The following is a 23,348-nucleotide window of genomic DNA, read 5'->3' as shown; positions in this document are numbered from 1 at the left end:
CCCTAAAGCTCCCAGGGACTAAACAAAGAGTACACATGGGGGGACCCATGGCTCCAGCAGCATATGCAGCAGAGGACTGCCTTATCTGGCATCAATGGGAGGGGAGCCCCTTGGTCCTATGGGGTATCAATGCCCCAACATAGAGTGATGCTAGGGCACTGAGGCAGGAGTAGGTCGGCTAGTGAGAGAACACCCTTACTGAGGCAGGGGATGGGGCAGGGGATAGCGGAGTTCAAAAGAAAGAAGAAATTCTAATCTGTATTTAAGATTTTTTAAAAGTCCATAAAGCAATTCTGTATTATGATACACATACTATAAATACTAAAGGATACAGCACTTCATTAACTACATATTTGAAGAGCTAGACACCAAACCTAGAGCTAGACGTAAAACCTAAAAAGCATATTATAAAGTAATACTATCTCTATTTTAAAAAAACAAAAGTGGCATGCATTTAACCTATACACACTTAACCTAAAAGGGTTATTAAAATATAAAATCATCAAAAACTGCACTGAATGTGTGTTGTATATTGGTGTGTGGAAGCTACCTCTGCCTTTTTCTTACTGTTGTTAAAAAAGGGTTTTTCATGGGTCCTAAAGATCACCAATTGGGCAAGACTGGCTGGGCAGCAAGCTCTAGGGAGCCTCCTGCCCCATTTCCTCAGTGTTAGGATTACAGCCATGTGCGACCACACCCAGCTTCTCGCATGAGTACTGGAGATCTGAACTCAGGTTCGTGAGCTTCCATGTCAAACACTTTACAATCTGAGCCATTTCCCTAGCACTACAATAACCTTAATTTCCACTTACCCACTAATTTTAAAAGTTAAGTAAGAAATAAATATTTGAAAGAATGGAAAAATGAAATAGGGACAGGGAGAGAAAGATATAAAAAAAATCAAGTGAGATATATATAAAATTTCCTTAAGGTTCTATGTAGCATTATATAACATTTTAGAGCTGATATTAAAAAATATGATGACATTGCTATCAAGTCACAATGCCTTTTTTCAACAAGACAACTGTTAACAACACATTAGTTATACTACTACTTTGAACTTAAACACATGATCTACTTTAATGTAATTACTAATGATCAAAAATACTAAATAACATGATTAATGTTGTGATTTCTTAAACTCAAGTCCCTAAAAAGTGAGGCCCATGAATCTAGTGACTGAGAAATGAAGAGGTCTATCCTTAAGCATCCCAAGGACCTGAGAAAGATGACAATCTGACTTTTTCCTTTCATTATTCTCAATACCTACCTATTTCTTCAGTTCTGTCTCTTAATGTCTACTTGAAACACTTAGGTCTTTTATGCACAGGAGTACGACACAGTAAATGGAAGTCAACTCCAGCTTCTTAGGCTAGCAGTGGCAAACTGGGTCAGCCACTGACCTACCAATTAATTTCTTCTCACAGGTTCTTTTTACTTCGATATTCAGAAACTGAAAGTATCAGAGTTCCCTTTTCAAGCTTTCTTACTGGTAACAGTGACTTCATTTTATTAAGAAAGATGATCAAAAACTACTCACACTGAACAATGGGAAACAAACTTTCATTTCTAGTAAGAGAATCACACAATATAAATAACACCTTCATTTTAACAGAATAAATATTATCAAAATCAAATCTCACTGACATCCTAACAATTACGCAAAGTTTTGAAACTCTGTAAGGAGTCCTTTATAAATTTCCAAATCTCACTGATGCAATGACACATATTTGTAACAGCACTAAGAAGGCTGAGACCAAAGGACAGTGAATTTGAGACTAGCCTCCGCTATACAGTGAAATACCAGCTGGAATTTATAGTAAGATACAGTAGCAAAAAAATAACAAAAAAAGTTCCAATTCTATTAAGTGTGCATAACAATTAGAAACCTGTGTAAACATGCTGTAATAAAAATACAAAAACCAAAACAAAACAAAAACAGAAAAAAAAAACGACTTACAAAAACAAAAGCTCTAGAGTGGATCAGGTGGGATCAGGCATTGATAAAAGGAAGAAACTTTGAGTCCAAGTTTGGCATCTTTATTATTTCAAGTTGCCCTGCACGTTTTCCCCAAATTAGCTGTTAAACATAGTGACTGCAAATATCTCCATGCCTTCTGAACCGGAGAAGCAGTCTCCAACTCATTACCCATCCCAATGTACCCTTGCTGCTTTACACATTGCTTAACTGCCTAACAGAAAGAGTGTTTCTGTCTTCTCCAAAAAGGAATGTGTATAGTGAGTGCTATGCAAAGTAACCCAAACTATCTTATATAAATGGTAAATCTCCCAAAAATGAACCTGAAAGAAAGTGTCTACAAAAGAAACATCCTGACTCTGAAGTTCAGTTATCTGGAAGTAGACAACTGAGCTGAACTTAGCTTCTCTAGTTTCACCTGTAACCTACGTAGTCTGATCAGTCAGTCCCATCGCATCCCTCTCTGCCCATTTTCTAGCATGTTGGTCTGATAAACCCACCCACCCTATCTATGCTGCAGTCACACTTCCGTGTCTGCCAGGAGCTGTCATATGTTCAATGTTCATCCAGCACTCATTCAAAGCACAATTCCTCAGCATCAGAAATTAGAGCAAAATGATATAGGTCAAAATATATCATTTCTATTTAAGATCTATTAAAGTTGAAAGAAAATACATCGTCAAGTATTTTTCTGTAAATTTTCTTCATTAGATTACTTATTTCCTAGCTAAGATAAAAGCATAATAAACATTTTATGAGAAAATAAAATTTTATATAACAAATAAACAAAATAGCTTACATACTATCAGAAAGCATCATGAGTGCACAGTAAAAGTTTACTGAATAGGTAATTATCTCCCCATAAAAATCATTTAAGGAATTAATTAAACCTGCTCTTAAGCTGCCTTAAAAACCTTTTAAAATTATCGTGAATGCCAAAGAATCTATGAATTATACCTTTAGAAACTTATCACATGAATTAAAACTTAGAAAACTCTTAGGTACTTCCTAACAAACTTATTAAGTAAACACATATTTTTAATCAAGGTAACTATTACGGCATTACACAACACATTTTAGTAGAAAAGGCTGCAGTTTATATTTTTCCAACTCTACCTACCTTCATAACGTAAAAGGAAGATCGTCAAAACTACTACCATGTTGTATGTAATCTCTAGAAACTTCCAAAGTTTAGAACTTAGAAATATATATTTTATATTGTTATAAAAACAATTTAAAGCAGTGGATTCTAGAAACAACTTTAATTTTTAAGGAGCTCCAAAAATATATTTGTAATCAAATAATTACTTAATTTAAATTCAGTAAGCCTGGAAAAAAAATTCTAGCGAATTAAAACTAAACCCAAAGAAAACAATATTGCCTTAAGGAAATTTCATTCTTCTGTATCGTCACGACACCTTGTACTATGTTTTATCTGTCAGAACTCACTACAACACTTCTGATATGCTTTCCAGTATGCTATAACTCGTCTTAAGACTGACAAGACTAAGACATTTACTATTTATTAGTATAAATCAGTGGTCTGATCAAAGACTTACAAACACATTATCACCAATTATGACTGCTATAGGACACAGCAGACATGAGAAGTCTTCTGTACACCTTGGTACCCATGGTAAATGGTGTAAATGAACATACCTCTTCTGCTGCTGCCTCTGAAAGCAGGCCTTCCTTCTGGGCACAGGTAACATGAAAATAGGCTCTACACATGCCTGCATCACAGCTAATGCAAACTCCAGTTCTAGCAAAGCGAGGGTCTTCACAAAAGCTACACTCCTACAAAAGTCACAGGAAAAGTATATCTAAAACAATACTATCCTCTCATGAAGAATCCAATAAATATTTAAAATACTCAAGGGACACAGAACATCAATGCAAATAACTGCAGGTAAGCCAGGTTTCCCAATAAAAAAAAAGAATTCTCAATACAGTTCTAATCAATCTAAATTAAACTGCCTAGCAGCAATAAAAAATAATAATTTTGTATAGGGACTTAGGAGCTAAGCAGTTAGTCTTCTAAGTACTTTACAAATATTAATATATAGAGAATCATTTTACTTGAAGAAATTTGGTCATTTTTCTTGTTACATTAAAAAAAGGTTGAAGTGGTAATGGGCTGACATGTGGTCAAAATAAAGAGTGATTCTTATATTCTTTTTCATAATCTTAATAAAATTCATTTTAAAATTAAAGTTGTGAGATTTCATTTAATTCAACTGAGTGTAACAAGGCTTTCTCTGGGTTCAAGGGAAGAGAAATAGTATCAATCAATATTCAGTTTTATAACATAGGTTTATCTGAAATTAGACTAATCAATAAATTAGCCTCAGGAGAAACAACATATGATTCAAATGATGCATGGTGACCCCTATATGTGATCTTTGAACTGAGGAAGAGGCAAGCTGACTACCTCATGTAAAAATATAAAAGCAAAACACAACAAATTAATACAATTATAAATGACCTAGTGCTAAGAGCTCCACAAAGAGCGTGCTTACTAATCAACACTTCTGTAGTATCACAAGCTTAAAAGGCTATGGAAAGAAACAAACAAACAACAACAACAACAGAAAAAAAACCCTGAATTTTAGTTAATCATACAGTTTACCTTACCTTGGCACCATATTTAGAATAGTTCATTTCTGTTAATGTTACTGGTCGTAATTTATCAATATCTCCAAAGGCTACTCCAGGAACATATAGGGCACAAACAATGTGAACCCATCTATAAGGGAAAAGACATAATTCTGCTATCAAATGCATTCCTGAAATTCTCACATAAAATCCGAACACAAAATATGTTCCACCTTAAAAATAGTACTGAAAGCATTCTATAATTAGATTTTTTTTAAAAAAAAAAAATCCTCATTTCAAGACTCTTAACTAAAAAATACAGCATACCTAGAGAATGATAGCAGATAATTAATCAAAGAAAGCATGACTGCAGTGAGCATTACTTTTCCAGGAATCTAGTCAAAATGTAGATTTAGCAACCATAATTGCTTTTCACTTAAGATTCACTACACTTTGGTCTTATCTATTATTCTTAAATATTTGCATAAGACTGCTATTCAAGGGTAACAAAACATCACTTTCACATTCAAGGAAAGATATGCACATTCATTACTGTGAGTACTTTTAGAATTAAGGATTCTAATTTAAGAACTATGAAGTTATTCTGCAGTAATTAGGTTAATTGTCCTTTATTGATACCCCACCCCCACCACTACCAAAGCTGTTGGATATCCCTAAGGTTATATTTTAAAACAGTTCTGGTAGAAAGTTTAACTTTTGATGGAGGCTGGGAAAAAATTCAAAACAAAGTTACAATAATGCAAGGATGTCATATTTTCATTGAGCATCCATTCTATTCCCTATATAGCCTATGAACTAAACGACTATATTGTGTAAAGTCTGCACAAGGCTTTAACACTTTTTAAAAATGTTCACATTCAGAATACCAAAAGAATAATGAGTTGGTTCTAATCTCTTTTAATGCTCTGAGCTATTAATTCACTACATATCTGTTTGCTTACAGACAGACAAAATGTTGAGTAGCTGTGTGAAATGTAAATACCAGATCTGCATCACTTGTATAAGAAAAAGGATAAAATGAGATGGAAAATCTCCATGAACCTTGTGATTATATTGACAATTTTGCTTTATCCCTGGTTTTATGATGTACCGAGTTTTAAAAGACTAAAGCTTAATCATTGTATAGAAGTATTCAAGAAAACAGTTTAAAATTTTTATCAATTTTGTTGTACAAAACATGCACAGTTCTGAAATTTTCTTGATAGAACATTTTAATCCAATCGCCCATAAGCATCCTGTGGAGTTCAGTATAAAGATAGCATCTCAACGAGCAGCAACTTTCTCATTGTAATCTGTGCAGTATCTTCATGCTCACTGATGTATTAAATGCCACTGTTCTCTACAGGAATTTACCTTTGATAAACCAACAGCTGGCTGCTTGCTTTGTACTGACCTTAAGATGTGCAGTGAAGATCTCAACTGCCATTTCTGTGTGACTGGCACACAGATGTATCATTCTGTTCAGCCATTCATGAGGATAACAATGCAAGTCCTTATTAAAATATTTTGCTAACACAATTTTATTCCTTTGAGCACTTTTTGTTCATATATTTTAGAACTTATGTAATTAAATTGGGAAATCAAATCAACAAGAAAATCTTCCTTGTTACTTTACCATCATTTTGCTTGGAGCTATGATGCCAGATGTTGGTTGGGAAAGGGATCAGAAAACAAGTATCAAAACACCACCAAAAGACAGAGGCAGACTGTTATTCTACAATGGAAACTATCAATGCATTTGATTAAACTCATATATTGTTTATAGACAGGCAACAACCAACTAGTAATATACTTCTTGAAAAAAATTGATATGTCACAATGGAAATTATATAAATGGAATAGTTTTGAAGTACGCTTTCTGTGTAGTACCTTTTCCACATATTTAGAAAGTATTTTAAAAATATCTGCAGCATGTTATTTCTATTCCTTCAACCCAGAACCAATGATTAGGTGCTTCATAGGGAAAAAACATTACACAGATAATCTGGAACTTAGATGGAGGTGATTGTGAAATGCTTAAAGCAGTGTTTAGCTCACTGACTGTCTTTGCTCATGGAACATTTGCTACGAGGAAAATGAAAAGGTCTGAGTGTTTCCTATGGATGGCACATTGTTCTTCTCATTTGCAAATCAAGAAACGCTTTCAAAGGATTGAAAATTTCAAATATAGCAAGTCTAACGGAGGAAAACACTGAAATTTAAGGAATCCAATGCTCCCTTCCTTCTACTGGAATGGCTCTCAACTTGTGGGTCATGACCCCTCTGGGGTCAAACAACCCTTTCACAGGGGTCACCTAAGGCCATCAGAAAACACACATGTTTATATTACAATTTAGCAGTAGCAAAACTAGTTATAAAGTAGCCATGGAAACAGTTTTATGGTTGGGGGGGTCCCCACAACATGAGGAAGTATATGTAAGGGTGGCAGTATTTGGAAGGTTGAGAACCACTATTATTGAGTGTACCATAATGCTTACTGAGGTGCAAAGACGACCAATGAATCAGAGCCATACTGAACTGCAAATACACAAAAGGACAGCAATCTACAATGGCAGCAAAGGAGGATAACTCAGGCTGTTTCTGATTCCAGGATGGTCACTCAGTTTCTCTTAGGGTATATCCCATGCTTTGCTTTGTTAAATAAAATAGACATTACTTAAAAAGTGAAATAAACATTTAGTTTTTATTTCACGCACAGCAATTTCCACACATGGAATCACTTGGCATGTAGAAATTGTGAGTCATATCAATAGAGGAATGTCTAGTTAAACTCATATAATAAATCAATGTCAAAATGTTTTCAGCCAGTTTATATACTACTCTTCCTTTTCCTGGACTTCCTACATGAAGATAAAAATTCAAAAGGACTTGTCCAATTTTTATAACTTTTTCTCTTTCTTGGTCTTAAATCAAGCTGGCATTACAATGCAGCAAAAGGCATAAATGCTCATAATTTCTCCTCTGGTGTACATGGAACTATGGACATGAACAAGTATTAGATAGTCTATTACATTTTTTTTCTAGATTGTCCATAGAAAGGTATCTATGTATGAAGTGCAGCTAATATAAATATTTCCTATTAAAACTCAGTGCTTAAAGAGCTTTCTTTTGTCTTGTTTTAGAAAACATTTTGTTACTTTGCAGAGTATAATAGCACAAAAGACAGTTTTCAGTACAACTTAAAAATTAACAGAAAACCAAGTAAATGAATTTTCTTCCTCAAAAGGAAGCTTGTTTTCTTTTGTTTTTCAAAATGGTCTTACTTCACCACAATGGAGTTCTCAAAGTTTCAATATTCAAGATTAAAAGTCACCAACTGGCCTGCTCACAGCGGTGGTTACCTTAAGTAGAACACTGCTCAGAAGAAAGCACTCATAGCAGCAGCATTGAGAATAAATACCAAGTACGCTCCAGGAACTGTTGTACATGAATTGTGCCCTTGAAGCTTCTCAAAAGGACTACCAAACTAACTTATGATAATGAGGCTAAGGAATCTGCCTAAAGTCATAAAAGAATAAAATCAAAAACAAAATAAAACAAGCAAACAAAAAATATAAACATGGGCAAAACATTTTGAAGGCACACACTATTAATGTTTACTAAACCCAGTTATAGGCCATAGTCCAAAAATCCCACCTATACAACACGATCAAGTACTGTATATATCAAAGTTCTTACTATTATTTTACTACATTTCTTTTCTTAGGTGACAAGAGATCTGGAACCTCAGCACAAGTTACTGAAGATCCTACTGTAGATTCTATGCTACCCTAGCAATCTACTAAGACGGTATTTCTCAAGGGTCTGGCTACTAATTGAAACAACATGAGAAATGTGTTTTCTTAATTTTACTATAGTATAATGTATTACATCTAAGTCTAGATTTTATTTGTGGACTATGCCCTGTTTTCAGGGTTAAAACATTGGTAAAAAAAAAAAAAGTATGTTGTCTGGTAGTTCTTGCTGCTATTATGAAAATATTAAGCAATCTGTTTTGTTTGCTTTTTGTTTTTTTAAGACAAGGTTTCTCTATATAACCTCCCTGTCTGTCCTGGATCTTGCTGTGTGATCAGGCTGGTCTTGGACTCACAGAGATCCATCTGCCTCTGTACTGGGGTTAAAGGTGTACACCACCATGCCTAGTAAAATATTAAGTAATCTTAATTAAAACATTCTAGATGACAGAGAACTGGCTCTGCAATTAAGTACACACTGTTCTCACTACTCTTGCATGACCCACGCACCCACATCAGGCAGCTCATAGACGCCCATAACTCCAGCTCCAGTGAATCTGAAACCCTCCTCTGGATTCTGAAAACACCTGCATTCGTGTGCTCATACCGCCACAGACACAAACACATGTGCTTATTTTCAAATAATAATTAAAATATAAGTAAATTTTTAAAATTCCAATGCCTTATTTATTAAAATAAAAACATGAGCAACTATTATTCACAGGGTTGAAGTGAGTAATCTTCAAAACACACAAGATTGGGGAAAATTCTTACACTGCAGTCAACCACCCATAGACTCACAGAGAAAAAAACAACATAAATGATAGCGGCACATTTATGAGACAACTGCTCAAACTGTTGGTGACCGTGAGAGTGATTACAGTGAAAAACACCACAGGTCTGTGTGCCAGGCATCAGTGTCCTTGTCTCTCAGCTTCAGTCCTGCTTTAACATTTCCTCTGCACTGAGAGGCAGAACCCCTCAGCACTTGTCATTACCGTGAGTGTTATTCTGTCATCACTATAGCAGCACTGTAACTCAAAGATACTGAGAACAGGGTAAGAAGAGTTCCCCACAGGACAGAAAGAATACATTTACTCACAGCCACATGCTCAGGCCTTAGTAGCTCACAACCCTGGCCGAGCCCTGAGATCAGTTTTCACTGCCATCTCAATAAACACCCACGGCACGTGTAGTGTAGCAGACTTTAAAACAGAGCTGTAGCTCCCCCTGAAAACTGCAACAGTCACCTACTTCTAAGATACCAAGACTGGCAGATAAAGCAGAAAAGGTTTCTGGTACCAAGTTGGCTACAATTTGCTCTCCTGACAAAGTCTAAACTCTATTATCAGGAAAGAGATAATTCTTTAATTTTGGTATTCCTTCATCTGTGTGTCACCCCTAGTGATTTCTTTCTAGAATCCATTTATAACTTCGATGTACTTTGCGGCTTTAATCTTAATAACTTTTAAGTAATGATTCTTATATAAGCATTTTCATTCTTAAATTCTTATTTAATTCTTAAATATTCTTAATGATTCTAAAATTTCTTCATTTTAATCACTGTATGTTATACTCCTGAATTGAGATAAAACCTGTGTTCAAGTCTCACTGTTTACCAGACTGTGGTCTTGAGGAAACACATGATTTAAATGGTGAGAGTCTTGGGCACTATCATCATAACCCAATGCTACCATGTGCTTCTTCACAGTAACTGGGATGATGAGTGTAAAAACAAATGCAAGTACTTGAGAAATGGTCTTTCTTCTCCCCTATCCATCTACATGGCCAATTAACTCCTCTATACCCAGAAGATGGAGGAAAAGTGTTTGACTCTAAAGTCACAAATGGAAGAAAAAGAAATTCCAAAGCAGGCGTGTTATAAAGCAGGCATATGGACACGACATAATGAGGACATCAACCTTCCAGCATCGGTCTCCTTGAAAATCCCATCCTGATTAGGACACAGTTCACAGCTCGGAGACACACCACATTTACAGGCATCACAAAACCAAGGCTCAGTGGAGTTTTCAGAAGCCGAACTCATAATAGAGTCACTTTCCCCATCTACTCCATAACAACCTAAAAACGGAAAACAAATAGTTATGATTTAACAGGGTTTATTTTTTTAAACTCACTTCTGTAAAAATCAAAAAAGAAACAGAAAAGGTACAGAAAAAAATCTAAAAAATGCAATGGTTTATAAAACTGATATAAAAATAGAATTAAAATAATTTTTCAAAAATTCTTTTTTACCTTACAGCTATGACTTACATAATTCATTACAAATAAAAATAGTTAGCCCAATGTAATACAAGAGTATTATAAAAGCATATTTCAATATACTCAAAGTCATATAAGAGAATGCCAAAAAAAGGTTTTAAAGAGACTAAATTAGCACATAAGCTAAGAAATCAAAACATACTAATTTCTTCAGTATTAAATTTTAGTAACCACTGTCTTCATTGCTTATGAGTATGATTTTATAATACAAAATCATAAACTTAAAGGACTTCTAATTTTCTCATTGGTACAGTTACTGTTACCTATAGAAGAGCAATAACTAAAATCTACTAAAAAAATCATAAAAATACACAATAAAAATAGTCAATATGCTTTCTCAATAAGCAATCCAATACTACAGGAAGGGAAATCTACTTTCTTTAGAAAATAATGTTCCTCTAAAGCAAGTTATTTCAAGGCAGATGAAATTTGAACAAAGTACACAATTACCAAGATAAGGAAGGCCCCAAGAGGCTATCAGATTTATTAACTTGGTTCTGTAAAATCAGGACAAATCACAACAGTTCTGTTTAGCTCAGGTTCAGTTCTGTTCTAAAAGTGCATGCTACACTCAGCAAACAGCTGCAGATTCTCAAACACCTACAAACATCCATGGGAATGGATTCTGAACGTCATTACCAGGATGTCCTCCTCTGTAATCTACAACACTGATACTTTCCCTGTCTCTCACGGACAGATTTCCTTAGCCCCACTGTCCCTGAAAACTAACACACTACCAGCCTTCACAGAGCATTGACCATCTGACCTACCAAGTCACCACATTTTCTGCTATAATCTCAGTATTTACTCTAAACCAAAATCCTGTCATTTTATACCAACTCTAGTTCAATCTAATTAATGACCAGATACATTTTTAAATATTTATTTTTTTTTCGTTCAAAACCTGAATATAAAAAACCTATTCTTGGGGTTGGGGATTTAGCTCAGTGGTAGAATGCTTGCCTAGGAAGCGCAAGGCCCTGGGTTCAGTCCTCAGCTCTGAAAACAAACAAACAAACAAACAAACAAACAAAAAACTATTCTTTAATATGGGAAAATACTGAATTTTAAAAAGTTATAAGCATAAATTCATATCATATATTAACTATTTTCAAATGTGAGATTTAGCAAAAGTAATCTCTACAGACCACATTTCAAGAAAATATATTAAATACATTTACAACTATCTTGAATTTTATGAAGATACACATGATCCAAATTAGCAGAATTTCAATTCCTAAAATGAAACCAAATCATGTATATTCTTCTACCTTCTGGGTATGTAGCTTTGTACAAACTAACATTTTGAGGCTTGATGATCTTATTGTTAATGTGTATTTACTAACATTTATCATAAAGTCTTGATATTTAAAAGAAGCAAACAAAACACAAAAGTTGCTACAATGATCTATATTTAAAATTCTGCATTTAACAACAAAATATATGAATCGCAGAGATCAAACTCAGGATGTCAGGGTTTATAGCAGGCACCTATACCAACTGTGCCATATTGCTAATCCTGTATAACACATTTAAAAAACAAACAAACAAACATAGTGGACCTAAGGAAGTCAGAACACAAAATTACAAGTCCTGGAAACAACTGAAAACACAGCAAACCAAGACATGTGGAATAGAGCGCATCAACTAAACAGTCTTTAAAAAAAAAAGAAACAAGTATATCTTCAATTCTTAGAAATTGAATTAGTAAAAACAAACAATAAAAACCAAAACCAAAAAAAAAAAAAAAACAGGTTGAAAAAAACAAAAGAATCTATGAAACAACAGGTTCAATTTCTTTGACAATTAACAGAATTAGTAAGTTTACATTGTACACCCATGGAAGGGGCAGGACAAATTACATCTGACAACAGAGAAATACATACTAAAGAATATTTTGAAAAAATACATAATGATAAGGAAATTTCAGAAGAAATTAGCAAATATGGAAACAACTGAATGCCAAAACTGAACCAAAAAGACAGAAAATTTTTGAGCAGACCAATAAACAGCAAAATGAATCAGTAATACAAAGTCTCACAATACTGGGAAGACAGTGGATACAGGAGTGCATGTCTAGCAAGCATGAAGACCTAATACAACCTCCAGCATCCAGGCACAGCAGGTCAGCAATCAATCTCGTTGCTAGAAAGATACAGCTAGGGGCTTGCTGGCCACGTAGTCTGAGTTAGTGCACGCCAGGTTCAATGAGAAAGAGACCCTGGATTTAAAAATCGTTGGAAAGAACTAGAGAAAAACACTCAGTATAGATCTCCAGCTCACATACATACAAAGAACTATATGGCTACAGCTGAAATAAACACATATGTATACACACATATGCATGTACACACAAACTTATATACACATACACACTACACACACACATGAACAATAAAGTCTCTCAAAAAGAAAATCTAGGACTAAAAGTATCACTGACAAATTTTTACCACACTGATGTTTCTCAAACTATTCCAAAAAATAGAAAAAAAGGGAGGGGAGACAGAACTCTTTCAAATGTTATGTTTTTTTAATACTTTATTTTTTAAATTTGTTTTAAACTTTGTTATAGACCCAAACTCTATATACCTCAAAGGAATTAACTGTAATTAAAATAATCATTTGAAAGCTTTGGAACTTCATTTGAAATATCATACCCCCACTATCAATTTAATAGCTATGTACTTTTACCTGCATTCTGTTCTTCCTCATCACATAATGTCGCCTCTTCTTATTCATTTTTCTAAATGTTATACCATACATACACATTTCTATACAAATATTACAGCTATGATTTGTATATGGGTGAAAGCATATATGTGTTTTCTTCCTGAAATGATCTTGCTTAGTATCATACACTCTACCTATTTTCCTGCAAATTTTGTGACTTCAGTTTTAGAGCTAAATAATATTCAGTTTTATATATGTACCAGATTCTCATTGTCCATGCCATCTATCCCACTTCATGAGAATACAAGTACCTTGATACTAAAACCTGACAGAGTTATAGGAAAATCAAAAAGGAAAATAAAACAGAAAACAAAGGAAGGAAGGAAAGATGGAGGAGGGATGAACACTACAATCCAATACACCTGAACACTGATATAAAATCCTCAACAAAATATTACATAATTAAATTGAACAGTACACCAAAAAGCTGATACACCATAATCAAGTTGGTTTCATCCCAGGTATGATTCATTAAAAACACATGAACATCAACCAACTTAAAAAAAAAATGAAAAACATCATAAAATCAATTCCAACAGATGTAAAAAAAGAAAAAAAGAAAAAAAAGAAAAAGAAAAAGAAAAAAAAGATCAACATCTCTTCATGACAAAAACTCTTAAATTAATTACACAAAAATCAAACTCAATATTATAAAGGCTATATATGACAAACCCATAGCCAATATCATACTGAATAGGGAAAAGCTGAAAGTATTTCATCTAGGATCAAAGCAGTGCTAAGAGGAAAATTCATAGCACTAAGTGCACTGGTAAAATAACTGGAGAGACCTTACACTACAAACTTAACAGTACACCTGGGTGCTCCAGAACAAAAAGAAGCAAACTTACTGCAGAGGAGTAAAAGGCAGGAAATAGTCAAACTAAGGGCTAAAATCAACCAAGTAGAAACAAAGAGAACAATGCAAAGAATGAGTCAAACGAAAGTTGGTTCTTTGAGAGAATCAACAAGATAAACCCCTAACCAAACTAACTAAAGGGCCCAGAGGCAGTATCCAAATTAACAAAATCAGAAACGAAAAGGGAGACAGAAATGGAGAAAATTCAAAATATCACCGGATCCTACTATAAAAGCCTATACTCAACAAAACTGGAAAATCTAGATGAAGTGGATAGTTTTTTAGAAAGATATTATATACCAAAGTTAATCAAGAGCAGGTATATTTTCTAAAAAGGCTCATATCCCATAAGGAAATAGAAGTCATTAAAAACCTCCCAACCAAAAAAAGCCCAGGGCCACATGGATTTAGTTCAGAATTCTACCAGACCTTCAAAGAAGACCTGATATTAATATTCCTCAAACTATTCCATAAAATAGAAACAGAAGGAACACTACCTAATTCATTCTATGAAGCCACAATTATGCTGATGCCTAAACCACACAAGGACCCTACCAAAAACAGAACTACAGACCAATGTTGCTTATGAATATTTATACAAAATATTCAATACAATTCTTCCAGACTGAATCCAAGAACACATCAAAACCAGGATAAAGTAGGCTTCATCCCAGAGATGAAAGATTGGTGGTTCAATATGCAAAAATCCATTAATGTAATCCACCATATAAACAAACTCAAAGAAAAAAAAATCACATGATCATCTCCTTAGATGGCAAAATACAACAACCCTTCATGTTAAAGTATTGGAGAGATCAGAAATGTAAGGCCCAAACCTAAACATAATAAAAGCAATTTACTGCAAACCAACAGTCAATATCAAATTAAACGGAGAGATACCAGAAGCAATCCCACTAAAATCAGGGAGGCAAGGATGCCTAGTCTCCCCACATCTAATCAATATAGTATGAAGTGCTAGCTAGAGGAATAAGACAACAAAAAGAGATCAAGGGGATACAAATTGGCAAAGAAGAATTAAAGGTATCACTATTTGCAGATGATATGATACTATACATTAGTGACCCCAAAATTTCTACTAGAGAACTTCTCCAGCTAATAAACAACTTCAGCAAAGTGGATGGATATAAAATTAACTCAAATAAAACAGTAGCCTTCCTTTATACAAATGATAAATAAGCTGAGAAAACAATTAGGGAAACAATTTCTTTCACAATAGCCACAGATAATATAAAATAACATGGGGTAACTAACCAAACAAGTGAAAGATCCTTATGATAAGAAATTCAAGTCTCTCAAGAAAGAAATCAAAGAACAGCTCAGAAAATCAAGAGATCTCCCATGCTCATGGATTGGCAGAATTAACAGTAAAAATGGCCATCCCACCAAAGGCAATCTACAGATTCAATGCAATCTCTATCAAAATCCCAACACAATTCTTCAAAGACTTGGAAAGAGCAATTCTCAAATACATCTGGAAAAGCAAAAGGACCCAGAAGAGCAAAAACAATTTTTCACAATAAAATAATGTCTGGGGGAATCACCATCCCTGACCTCACACTCTGCTACAGAGCAATTGAGATAAAAACTGCATAGTAATGGTACAGAGACAATTTGATCAAAGGAATAGAATTGAAGACCCAGAAATAAAACCACTCACTTATGCAAATTTGATCTTTGACAAGAAATCAAAAATATATGATGGAAAAAAGAAAGCATCTTCAATACATGGTGCTGGTCTAACTGGATGTCTGTATGTAGAAAGTTGAAAATAGACCCATATTTGTCACCATGCACAAAGCTCAAGTCCAAGTGGATCAAGGACCGCAACATAAAATCAAAAACACTGTATCCAATAAAAGAGAACGTGAGAAAGAGCCTTGAATTTATTAGCACAGAGGGAAATTTCCTAAACAGAACTCCAATGGCTGGCTCATGCTCTAAGATCAAGAACTGATAAATGGGTCCTCATGACACTCATTGGAAAGCTTCTGTAAGGCAAAAGAAACTGTCATTAGGACAAAATGGCAACAAACAGATTGGGAAAAGAACTTCACTAACCCCACATCTGATAGAGGGCTAATATCCAAAATAACTCAAGAACCTTACAACCAACAACAACAACAAAAAAAAAAAAAAAAAAAGAAAAAAAAATCTGAAACAACCCAATCAATACTAGGGTATAGAACTAAACCGAGAATTTACAATAGAGGAATCTTGATTGGCTGAAAAGTACCTAAAAGACTGAGGAAGGCAAATAAGGAGACTGGCAACGTAAAGACTACGATGGTTTGAAGGAGAATGGTTCCTATAGACTCTTATCTTTGAATATGTGGTCCTCAGTTGGTAGAACTGCTTAAAAGAATTAGGAGGTGTGTCTTGCTATAGGATCTGTGTCACTGGGGTAGGTAGGCTCTGCTGTCTCTGTCTGTGTTTCTGCTTCATACTGCAGATTTGAGCCCGCAGTTATTGTTCCAACTCCATGCTTGCTTGCCTGCTGCCATGCTCACACCATGATGGTCATGGCATCACTCTCTGAAACTATAAGACCCCATATTAAATGCTTTCATCTCTAACTTGCCTTAGTTATGGTTGTGGTATCTTATAATAGCAATAGAAAAGTAACTAAGACATAGAATCTGTCTTAAAACAAGAAAATAAAGTTAAATGAACCATAGCACTACTGAATGGAAGAAAGCTTACTAAGGCAGTGTGAAGTCCTGGTTTCAATTCTTAGTACGAAGAAACAACAAGAGAAAATAAATAGGATAGAAAAAAATGTTCCTTCTGAATTTTAAATGGTAGTATTCCTTGGTGGGCTCAGGTCTGAAGGTATAGTAAAAGTTTGGTTTTAGCCAAATTCCAGATGGAATCTTTAATCCCAAAGCTTAAGATGTGGGAAGCCAGTAAATGAGGGGTTTACAGCTAGTCTCAACTACATGGACTTCAAAAGCAACAGGGGCTATACTTCTTTTTTTTTTTTAATACATGGTATATTTTTCCATCTTTATAAAATTGGGTATTTTTCGTTTACATTTCTTTTTTTTTTTAATTAACTTGAGTATTTCTTATATACATTTCGAGTGTTATTCCCTTTCCCGGTTTCCAGGCAAACATCCCACTAATCCCTCCCCCTCCCCTTCTTTATGGGTGTTCCCCTCCCCACGCTCCCCCCATTGCCGCCCTCCCCCCAACAATCTAGTTCACTGGGGGTTCGACCCAGGGCTTCCCCTTCCACTGGTGCTCTTACTAGGATATTCATTGCTACCTATGAGGTCAGAGTCCAGGGTCAGTCCATGTATAGTCTTTAGGTAGTGGCTTAGTCCCTGGAAGCTCTGGTTGCTTGGCATTGTTGTTCATATGGGGTCTCGAGCCCCTTCAAGCTCTTCCAGTTCTTTCTCTAATTCCTTCAACGGGGGTCCTATTCTCAGTTCAGTGGTTTGCTGCTGGCATTCGCCTCTGTATTTGCTGCATTCTGGCTGTGTCTCTCAGGAGCGATCTACATCTGGCTCCTGTCGGCCTGCACTTCTTTGCTTCATCCATCTTGTCTAATTGGATGGCTGTATATGCATGGGCCACATGTGGGGCAGGCTCTGAATGGGTGTTCCTTCTGTGTCTGTTTTAATCTTTGCCTCTCTATTCCCTGCCAAGGGTATTCTTGTTCCCCTTTTAAAGAAGGAGTGAAGCATTCACATTTTGATCATCCGTCTTGAGTTTCATTTGTTCTAGGCATCTAGGGTAATTCAAGCATTTGGGCTAATAGCCACTTATCAATGAGTGCATACCATGTGTGTTTTTCTGTGATTGGGTTACCTCACTCAGGATGATATTTTCTAGTTCCGACCATTTGCCTACGAATTTCATAAGGTCATTGTTTTTGATAGCTGAGTAATATTCCACTGTGTAGATGTACCACATTTTCTGTATCCATTCCTCTGTTGAAGGGCATCTGGGTTCTTTCCAGCTTCTGGCTATTATAAATAAGGCTGCGATGAACATAGTGGAGCACGTGTCTTTTTTATATGTTGGGGCATCTTGTGGGTATATGCCCAAGAGAGGTATAGCTGGATCCTCAGGCAGTTGAATGTCCAATTTTCTGAGGAACCTCCAGACTGATTTCCAGAATGGTTGTACCAGTCTGCAATCCCACCAACAATGGAGGAGTGTTCCTCTTTCTCCGCATCCTCACCAGCATCTGCTGTCACCTGAGTTTTTGATCTTAGCCATTCTCACTGGTGTAAGGTGAAATCTCAGGGTTGTTTTGATTTGCATTTCCCTTATGACTAAAGATGTTGAACATTTCTTTAGGTGTTTCTCAGCCATTCGGCATTCCTCAGCTGTGAATTCTTTGTTTAGCTCTGAACCCCATTTTTTAATAGGGTTATTTGTCTCCCTGCGGTCTAACTTCTTGAGTTCTTTGTATATTTTGGATATAAGGCCTCTATCTGTTGTAGGATTGGTAACTAAATGGAGAGAAACTTGAAGCAATCCCACTAAAATCAGGGACTAGACAAGGCTGCCCACTCTCTCCCTACTTATTCAATATAGTTCTTGAAGTTCTAGCCAGAGCAATCAGACAACAAAAGGAGGTCAAGGGGATACAGATCAGAAAAGAAGAAGTCAAAATATCACTTTTTGCAGATGATATGATAGTATATTTAAGTGATCCCAAAAGTTCCACCAGAGAACTACTAAAGCTGATAGACAACTTCAGCAAAGTGGCTGGGTATAAAATTAACTCAAATAAATCAGTAGCCTTCCTCTACACAAAAGAGAAACAAGCCAAGAAAGAAATTAGGGAAACGACACCCTTCATAATAGACCCAAATAATATAAAGTACCTCGGTGTGACTTTAACCAAGCAAGTAAAAGATCTGTACAATAAGAACTTCAAGACTCTGAAGAAAGAAATTGAAGAAGTCCTCAGAAGATGGAAAGATCTCCCATGCTCATGAATTGGCAGGATTAATGTAGTAAAAATGGCCATTTTACCAAAAGCGATCTACAGATTCAATGCAATCCCCATCAAAATACCAATCCAATTCTTCAAAGAGTTAGACAGAACAATTTGCAAATTCATCTGGAATAACAAAAAACCCAGGATAGCTAAAATTATTTTCAACGATAAAAGGACTTCAGGGGGAATCACTATCCCTGAACTCAAGCAGTATTACAGAGCAATAGTGATAAAAACTGCATGGTATTGGTACAGAGACACACAGATAGACCAATGGAACAGAATTGAAGACCCAGAAATGAACCCACACACCTATGGGCACTTGATTTTTGATAAAGGAGCCAAAACCATCAAATGGAAAAAAGATAGCATTTCCAGCAAATGGTGCTGGTTCAACTGGAGGTCAACATGTAGAAGAATGCAGATCGATCCATGCTTATCACCCTGTACAAAGCTTAAGTCCAAGTGGATCAAGGACCTCCACATCAAACCAGATACACTCAAACTAATAGAAGAAAAACTAGGGAAGCATCTGGAACACATGGGCACTGGAAAAAATTTCCTGAACAAAACACCAATGGCTTATGCTCTAAGATCAAGAATCGACAAATGGGATCTCATAAAACTGCAAAGCTTCTGTAAGGCAAAGGACACTGTGGTTAGGACAAAATGGCAACCAACAGATTGGGAAAAGATCTTTACCAATCCTACAACAGATAGGGGCTATACTTCTTGAGAACCTGTCACAGAACAACAAAAAGAATCACAGATGTAAATCACTGAAACCTCAAAGCATCTTTAGCCCCAAAGTATAGAGTAAATGAGAAACTGTATATTCCCCCATCTCCACAGACCAGGCAAACAAACGTGATTAAGTAGTCGAGGTAAATTAAAGACAGACTGCAGGACAGTTTAGCTGCTGCCAATTTCTGATATAAGAAAATGAAGATCTAGCAATGTCAAAACTTCTTTTAAAGGGTTTCCAAATACAAAATGGGTACAAGAAAATCAGCTACAGCTAGCCAGGAACAATAATAGCCCATGCCTATAACTCCAGCACTCAGAAACTGAGGGAGGAGAATGTCTGTAAGTCTAGACTAACAAGATCCTGTCTCAAAAAAACAAAAACAAAAACAAAAAAAAAAAAACTAATAATAATAGCAGCGATTAAATGTATAAAATATTCTAGCATCAGAATGTCAGAAATTGATTCAATTTCTCAAACTATGTTCATGGCCTTAAAAAACTATATCCCTGGTCAAATGACCTATCCTGAAATATGGTCCAAAGGCTAATCTAAGAAATTACTCTCAGTGTGACAATGAAAGTCAGTGTCCTCAGCACAACAGAAGTACATCAACCATAACATCCATAGACACAAGCAAGCACCACAACACCATCATCCTTGGTCAGTGCACAAACACAGGCTACTGTTACAGCTCTCATCGTTCACACTCTCTAGATGTGCTTTAGACAAGTTTAACTACAACTAGATGAGAATAAAAGTCAGTCTTTGTACAGTTGATGTTTCTGCAACAGAATCCCTGGTATTGAAAAATGAACAACTGGAAAGGCTAGCCCATGATTTAGGCTGGTGGCTGGAGAGTCAAAATAGCATGGCACAGGAGTCATAGCTTCCATGACACTACATGACAGAGAAGTAAAGTAGCACATGTGCAAGAAACTAAACTGAGAGTCAAGCCTGCTGTACCCCTTCCAGGGCAACCATAAGGTCCCATAAGCTCTGACTCCCTATGGAGTAATAACATTCCATCGATAAAGGTGAAACCCCAGTGATGCTTACTCTTGCCAACTTGACAGGATTTAGAGTCACCACAGAAACTTATCTCTGGGTGTGTCTCCGAAGGATTTCCTAGACTAGGTTAAATTACTAAGGTAGGAAGACCCACCCCAAATGCAGATGCCGTCATTCTATGGGGTGAGTTCCAGGCTTGATAAAGAGAATGGAAGCTAAGCAGCATTCACTGTTCTGTTATTGTACCATGTAACCAGCTACCTTGTATTCCTGCTAAAATATTCCCCCAACCCTCAGGCTGCACTGTATCCTCTCCAACTGGAAGCAAGCAAATTCCTCCCAGGCACTTTTCAAACCAATAAGAAAAGTAATCGATATACTTCGTAATAAGATTATCTCCCAGTAATCTCTACCTCTTAAAGGTTCCACAACCTCAATGCTACAACACCAGGGACCAGGCTTCTAATATACAAACCTCTGGAGACAGAAATCACATTCAAATTTCAAGTCCTCTCTCTGCCCACCATCACCTCTGCTACCTATTTTACTACGAAAATAAATACTCACAAACTTCCAAATGCTCCCACCATCTCATCTAACAACTTACATCTATACCCTCTTTCCCCTACAGTTATTTTGATGGCTGCTCTCATCTGCTGCATCTCTACCTCGTGTTAGAACCCACTAACCTTGTATGTAATGTCCTTGCTCCCCGTAATTCTTACATCAGCTATCAATTCTCCCTTCCCAGTGGGTTCTTCTATAAGTACGAGAGGTAGTATGCAAAGCACACAGAGGGGAAATGGTGTGGAACTGACAAATAGGCACCAAACAATTAAGGGCTAACATAGCTAAGTTTAGGAACAAAGCCTCTAGCTCCAGTCCTAGAATCACTGCAACCCAGCCCAACAGATTTATCTGCAACATCAAAGACCCTATGCCAGAGCCAACCAAAGATTCTGAAGAATTGGAATTAAATTATTCAATTTGACTTCTAATCATTATAGATGACATAAGTTACAAACGTCTAATGTTTTAAGCTGCTATGTCAGAGTTGAAGGGGTTTGTAACATCATAGGAAGAACAACAATATCAACCAACCAGACCACCCCCCCGCCCAAGGACTCCCAAGGACTAAAAACCACCAACCGAAGAGTACACATGGAGAGACCCATGGCTCCAGCTGCACATGTAGCAGAGGATGGCATTGTCTGCCATCAATGGGAGGGGAGGAAGGCCCTTGGTCCTGTGGAAGCTCGATGCCCCAGCATAGGGGGATGCTAGGGCCATGAGGCAAGAGTTGTAGGTTGGTATAGGAGCACCCTCCTGAGGGTAGGGGTGGGGGAGTTGGGATAGGGGGTTTGCGGAGGGGAAACCAGGAAGTAAATAAAATATCCAATAAAAAAGCTCACTATAACTAATTATATATATTTATCCATTTATTTATATATATTTGTTATATATATTTTTTCATAAAAGTATGTATAAGTTTGAAAGGATTTAAATGCAAGTTTTAAATATTAAATAGTACCTTCTATTGGCTAACTGTATTTTCTTTTCCTAATTTTAAATTTTATTTAAGAACTAAAAGTAGCAAGGTACAGTACATACTATGGTCCCAGCTATTCCAGAAGCTAAGAGGATAACTACAGTCAGCCTGATAACATAGAAATATTTCCAAAAGAGAAGAAAAACTAAGAATAACTAATAACATGAAGAAAAACATTAGCCCTTACTTCTAAAGAAATACTGTTCTTATCATAAAACATTTTAATAAGTCAATGTATATTTTATACTAAGAAAATCTGAAGAGTAATGCCTTGGTAACCAGGTCTTTCCATTCATTGCCTGCCCCCAGGGACACAGCAACAGTAGATGTAGTAACTAGCTGCCACAGTCATTCCCACTGCTGCCAGGAGTTCACATCCCCCTATAAAGGGCCAGTCCCTCCTCTCTCTGCTTTCTTTTTCCCTCCACCCTTGCTCAGAGGCAGTCTCTGTATACTCCCTCCCCAATAAACTTCCCATGTGAGATCTGTCCTCAATGGTATGACTTCATGGCATCCATGGCTTAGACCACAACAATGCCCATCAGGAGGAATATGTCTGTCAGGCACAGTGTAAGGTCACAAGTCTGAAAATTCAGTACTAGGCCATCCTCTCTACTACAGAGCAAGCTCAATACAAACCTTGGGTACACAGGATCCTGATTCAAACACTCCGACAGTCACACACTCACACAGGCACGCACCCACAGACACAGACACACACCTCCCACGTATGCACAAAATAAAAAATTTCAAGAACTCAATATACATTATTTTCAATGAAATCACAATTATCATATAATAGAGTAGTAAAATTTTAAATGTTTACAAATGGAAAACAGTTTAAACTTTGAATGTCAACCAGCCATTTCTA

General features: G+C 36.1%; 1 protein-coding gene across 30 annotated transcripts in view; it reads right to left on the bottom strand.

The window, feature by feature from the left end:
* The window catches only part of Phf14 (PHD finger protein 14), a 183,226-nt gene that overhangs the window by 129,041 nt on the left and 30,837 nt on the right, over positions 1-23,348 (bottom strand). For all 30 annotated transcript variants that reach the window (NR_174140.1, XM_087658587.1, XM_087658589.1 and 27 more), the window contains 3 exon segments: positions 3,638-3,775; positions 4,613-4,724; positions 10,251-10,410. Coding sequence is in view for 29 of the 30 variants with exons in the window: in XM_087658587.1 (XP_087514713.1) it covers positions 3,638-3,775; positions 4,613-4,724; positions 10,251-10,410 (410 nt within the window). In the remaining variant the exon portion in view is untranslated.

The sequence above is a fragment of the Rattus norvegicus genome, chromosome 4 (assembly GCF_021556685.1).
Source record: "Rattus norvegicus strain SHRSP/BbbUtx chromosome 4, alternate assembly SHRSP_T2T, whole genome shotgun sequence".
NCBI classification, from domain to species: Eukaryota; Metazoa; Chordata; class Mammalia; order Rodentia; family Muridae; genus Rattus; species Rattus norvegicus.
The sequence above is the reverse complement of the archived record's forward strand: the minus strand, read 5'-3'. Positions and strand labels throughout refer to the sequence as shown.